This window comes from Labrus mixtus, unplaced genomic scaffold, assembly GCF_963584025.1.
Source record: "Labrus mixtus unplaced genomic scaffold, fLabMix1.1 SCAFFOLD_53, whole genome shotgun sequence".
In the NCBI taxonomy this organism is placed as follows: domain Eukaryota; kingdom Metazoa; phylum Chordata; class Actinopteri; order Labriformes; family Labridae; genus Labrus; species Labrus mixtus.
Window position 1 is genome coordinate 236,501 of NW_026870356.1, and position 6,000 is coordinate 242,500.

The window sequence follows — 6,000 nt, forward strand, 5'->3', positions numbered from 1 at the left end:
ACTACTGCTGCCCACTGACTGAACTACTGCTGCCTGCTGCCCTAAGACTGAACTACTGCTGCCCACAGACTGAACTACTGCTGCCCAGTGACTGAACTACTGCTGCCCAGTGACTGAACTACTGCTGCCTGCTGACTGAACTACTGCTGCCCACTGAATGAACTACTGCTGCCCACTGACTGAACTACTGCCCACAGACTGAACTACTGCCTGCTGACTGAACTACTGCTGCCTGCTGCCCACAGACTGAACTACTGCCGCCTGCTGCCCTAAGACTGAACTACTGCTGCCCACAGACTGAACTACTGCTGCCCACTGACTGAACTACTGCTGCCCACTGACTGAACTACTGCTGCCCACAGACTGAACTACTGCTGCCCACAGACTGAACTACTGCCTGCTGACTGAACTACTGCTGCCTGCTGACTGAACTACTACTGCCCACAGACTGAACTACTGCCGCCTGCTGCCCTAAGACTGAACTACTGCTGCCCACAGACTGAACTACTGCTGCCCACTGACTGAACTACTGCTGCCCACTGACTGAACTACTGCCCACAGACTGAACTACTGCCTGCTGACTGAACTACTGCTGCCCACAGACTGAACTACTGCTGCCTGCTGACTGAACTACTGCCCACAGACTGAACTACTGCCTGCTGACTGAACTACTGCTGCCCACTGACTGAACTACTGCTGCCCACTGACTGAACTACTGCCCACAGACTGAACTACTGCCTGCTGACTGAACTACTGCTGCCCACAGACTGAACTACTGCTGCTCACTGACTGAACTACTGCTGCCCACTGACTGAACTACTGCTGCCTGCTGACTGAACTACTGCTGCCTGCTGCCCACAGACTGAACTACTGCTGCCCACTGACTGAACTACTGCTGCTCACTGACTGAACTACTGCTGCCTGCTGACTGAACTACTACTGCCCACAGACCATAATCCTGTTCTGTAAATTTTACAGTTTGTTGCAAAAATGCTTCCAGATTTGATCTAATGCAAACACACTCACACACACACACACACACACACACACACACACACACACACACACACACACACACACACACACACACACAGATCTGCTGAAGCAAGTGTTGTAATTATTTGGCTGTGATTATTCTCTCCTGCTCTTTAGCACCGTGTTGGAACATCAAGTCTCAATCAGGCATCAGGTTTTATTAGTGTCATCATATAACATCAGATCAGTCATCAGATAAACTGACAGCTGTGAAACTAAACCTTGAAATAATAAGAAAGATAAACATGGGAAAGTACAGACTTCACACTAAGCTCAGTCTGTAAAGTGACCTGTGAAAAACGTGCAGTAAGGTGTATTCATTGAGTGTGTCAGCTTTTTTAACGGGACTTCAGAGCCGCTATCAGTCGGTCCACTGATCAGGATCCTGATAAGGATTCATCAGAGCTGAAGGTTTCGTCCTTCACCCGCAGTCAGCTGATCTCAATCAGAGAAACACAAGTTACACATTAAACCAGGAGGCAGCTGCAGGTGTGCAGACAGGTGAGCTGCAGTCAGTCAGTCAGTCAGTCAGGTGAAGGTGAAGATGAAGCTGGAGCAGTTCCTGGTCGTCACTGCAGTGATCTGCGCCGCCGCCAAACCTCTAAACGAGGCGGCACCGAGGAACAAACTGCTGCTCATCTCTTTTGACGGCTTCAGGTGGGACTACGACCAGGATGTGGACACGCCGCACCTGGACCAGCTGGTACTGGACGGAGTCAAGGCCAAGTACATAACCCCCCCGATGCTGACCATGACCTCCCCGTCCCACTTCACCACCATCACAGGTAGCAACATTATCTTTAGTAATGACGTTTTTATAGGTTTTAATGACTAAAAGTTTGTGGCCGATACTCAAGGTTATGACTGAATTGTACGATTTCCCTCGCCTTTGCTCAACTGCGATTCTAATCCCGTTGAGAATTCTGTAAGGAACCTGATTCGTCAACAGAGCTGTCAATCATGATGTCACATTTGTTCTTCTTTATCAAATAATTCAAACCTAAGAGCCCTCGCACAGAAATCCAGAGTCCAGGTTTGAGGCAACATTTATTTGAAGTTTAACTTATCTTTATAGTTGGACCTGTGTCCCATCTGGTAACATGGAGGAGGCGGGCTTTAAGACCTATACTGCAACCAGTCAGTAGGGGGAGCTCTAAATCGCCTGGCTTCCCTCCCAGGCGGCTGTAGCTCTGTCCATCTGAATATAAAGTCTGTTGGTCAGAACCTCTTCCCGCCTTGTTTCCTGTACATTAGGCAGATGGGTGGAGGATCACGAGGTCGTCCACAACATGATGTACAACGCCACGACGAACCAAAAAGTTTCTCACAAAGAGACGCTGACACGATCGGAGTGGTGGGACAACGGAGTTCTGCCGTTGTGGATCACAGCTCAGAACCAGGTGAGTCGACGATAATGACTAATTTTAATGTTTGTAACGCCAACAAAGTTAAAATGGAAGGCAAGACTTGTTTCAGGTTTATAATTAAAACTTAATCTTGTTTTGGAAACAATCTGACACAGGACTACTTCATGGGTAAGTATTTACTCAAGTGTTCAAACATCAGTCTGAGTTTAAATAAAGATACTTTTCATTGAGTTGATGGAAGATATAAAAAATTAGACTGGTAACACACTAGACGATTTTCAGGCCCCTAAAACCGAGGTGAGACTCGTAAACGGGATACTCAAGTCCAAGTAAACAGACTTGACTTCTGTGCATACAGACAAATCAATAGAGTCACCTGTTGATGTTCATTAGTATGAGTTCAGGTGTAAGGCATTTGTGTTTTGGTTTATTTTCTTTTTAAGATCAAAAGTCTACATCAACATTTTACAATAGTAGATAGAAAACAAAAGGGGACCAAGGAAGGAGCCCTGAGGTACTCCCAAAGATTTTGTTTCACCGTCACTGTCCTAAAAGCATTTTTAATGGTCTCAGCGAGGAGTTTTTTAACGACCCTTTCAACAGCAGCAGACACAGTTTAAAACTTGCCGATGAAGATAGTGAAGCATTTCGATGCCTAGGGGTCAGATATTCCTCCCGGGACGCGGCGGAGACCAAAAACAGAGCTAATACTGGAGACCAAAAATCACGATGTTCCTTCCTCAATCCTCAGCTTGTGATGTAAAACTGCACATGATTTATCTTTGCCTCTTGTTTCCTCAGGGTCTGAAAACCGGCTCCTTCTACTTCCCAGGAGGCGGAGCCAACTACAGCGGCCAGGCGGTCTACAGGTCACTGTCGGAGGAGTCCGGCCACCCAGACGACAACGAGACCGAGTGGCGTCAGAACATCGACGAGGTGATGAGCTGGTTCTCTGAGGAGGACTTCCACCTGGTGACGCTGTACTACGGTGAGCCGGACAACGTGGGGCACGCCAAGGGGCCGGACCACCCCGACAGGAAGAAGATCATCATGCAGATCGACCGCATCATCGGGTACCTGAGGGAGGCTATCATTCGCCATGACCTGAGCGACACTCTGAATGTCATCATCTCCTCTGACCACGGCATGACGACCGTCAAGAAGCGACCGCAGGTGGACGAGATCATACTCAACAAATACCTCAATCTGATCCAGCACGCCAGCTTCGAGATCCTTGACTACGGGGGTTTTGGTATCTTGACGCCGCGGCCGGGGAAGGAGCAGGTGGTGTTCGACGCCCTGTCCAAAGCGCCCAATCTGACAGTGTGGAAAAAGGACGAGTTTCCTGAGAGCTTCCATCTCGCCAAAAGTAAACGGCTGCCTCCCATCGTGGTCGTCGCAGATCTGGGATTCAACTTGAACTCTGTGAGTGTTTTTTTAGATCAGACGTTGAATCCTTACAGGTTTTTGTTGTTTACTTTAATAAATATTTAGTTTCAGTTTGATTCTTTATGATAGAAACTTTCCTGTTGACCAAATGTAATTCTAACTGAGTCAACAGAAGAGACATGAAGCTTCATTTAACAGACTCCAGAGACCGTAGTGTTGTAGTACTCGAAATCCAAGCTCGGTCTTGAGACCACTTGTTGGAGGTCTTGTCTCAGAATCAAAAGCATTTTGTATCGGCCTCAGACTGGGCAGACTCTGGATTTTAAATCAAGACCACCACCGATTGGCTATTTTTCCTACAATTCTACAATTCAGTTAGCAGACTCTTTTCTCCAAAGTGACGTACATCAGAGAGTAAGAACAACACAAGCAAGGATCTAGAAAAAAGGGAACAATGTCAGTAAGAGCAAACGATCAGCTTTGAGTCTGATTGGACACACAGGTGCTGACAGGAAGTGACCAGAGGCAAAGCACAACATTGAGGGCAGTTCTTGAGAGCTCTAATCAGTATAGAAACCATCTTATAAGTCGTCGTTATCAAACAAAAACCATCGTCATTACCATCATCATCATCAATAATATGGAGACCATCATCATTAAGTTAGTAGGTATTCATGAAAGAGCTGGGTCTTTAGCTTTTTCTTAAAGGTGCAGAGGGACTCTGCAGATCACATGGAGTTTGGAAGTTCATTCCACCACCGGGGGGCGACAGAGGAGAAGAGTCTAGTCAGAGACTTAGGACCCTGTTGTGAAGGTTGGATCAGACGCCTTTCATTGGCAGAGCGTAGTGGGGGGGGGGGAGAACTGTAGACCTGGATCAGTTTAGGTAAGGAGGAGACATTTTTGTCGCTGTTTTGTAAGCAACATTTTTCCATGACATTACTGTGATTAGAAGGAAAACGCCTCTTTCTAAAACAACGAATAACCTCGATTCATTCATAATTTGATTTTTGTGACATGCCCCCCTGCACCCAAGATGATGATTTTCCAGTGATATTTTTGGTCTTGTCTTTGTTTGCCCTGCCTTGGTCTTGCCTCGGTCTAGTAGCACTCTGGGCTTGGGTTTGTCTTGGTCTCGGTTAGTGTGGTCTTGACTACAACTCTACATGACAGACACCCGAACCGTTAAACTGTGTGTACATTGTGCACTGATTTCAGGCCAATTTACACCAGATTATTGTGTCTCACTCCTCAAACCAGATTATCATTATATCATCATCAATCAGTTGTGGTCATAAATTGTAGGCTTTGCCACTTAAACCACCTGACTGACATTTCCTAAATCTTTTTTTCCCCTTCAGAGATTCATCGTCTACATCAACAAGGGAGATCACGGCTATCACAACGGGGAGATGGACATGAAGACCATCTTCAGGGCCTTCGGTCCAGACTTTAAGAAGAACTTTGTGTCCGAGCCGTTTGACAGCATCCACATTTACCCTCTGATGTGTAAACTGCTGCAGATCAAACCTGAAGCACACAACGGATCACTGAGCGTCACAGAGGACTTTCTGCTGCACAGCGGTGAGTCTTTACTATGTTGTCTTCTTAAAGGTCCAATCAGTGAGATGTGTAGAGAGTGAGATGATAAAGGACCAATCAGTGAGCTGTGTAGAGAGTGAGATGATAAAGGATCAATCAGTGAGCTGTGTAGAGAGTGAGATGATAAAGGTATCTTACTATCTGATCATTAAGGAAACATGTTGAAGTGCTGGCTTCTCTGACAACAATGCAGCAGCCAGTATGTCCTCCTTCTAACTTTAGATTCTGCTCCTGAATGCTCTGGATTTGTTTGGACCAGAGAAGGTAGGCGCTTTTAAGACACCCCCCCCCCCCCCCCCCCCCCCACACGGCCGTTTTGGACGCCCCTCGGTTTGTCAGATATGACAGCAGTTATCAGGTCAACAGGTGTTGCAGCGATGGAAGCGGGCAAGAGAAGTGATTCAGATAGAAGTGATTGTACCCGACCTAAAAAGCCTCTGCATGTTTCTAATAAGCTCCACGAGCAGAAACGTGCTCAAACTAGGATCAATATTGGAGATGCTTTTGAAAAATGGAGAGAGGTTAGAACACAGAAAGGTTTACAGACCCATGCAGAGCTGGATAAACACTGAAGCTTCAGAGTCCACCACATGGTGACCTGTGTGAG

The 6,000-nt window shown here is 46.8% G+C and overlaps 1 protein-coding gene across 1 annotated transcript in view; it reads left to right on the forward strand.

Annotated features, from left to right (window-relative positions):
• Positions 1–1,531: 1,531 nt before the first annotated feature.
• The window catches only part of zgc:153896 (uncharacterized protein LOC569930 homolog), a 5,164-nt gene continuing 695 nt past the window's right edge, over positions 1,532–6,000 (forward strand). Inside the window, exons 1-4 of the mRNA XM_061034479.1 lie at positions 1,532–1,820; positions 2,290–2,435; positions 3,204–3,827; positions 5,153–5,375. Of these exons, the coding sequence (XP_060890462.1) occupies positions 1,580–1,820; positions 2,290–2,435; positions 3,204–3,827; positions 5,153–5,375 (1,234 nt within the window). The 5' untranslated portion in view covers positions 1,532–1,579. The remainder of the gene's footprint in view (positions 1,821–2,289; positions 2,436–3,203; positions 3,828–5,152; positions 5,376–6,000) is intronic.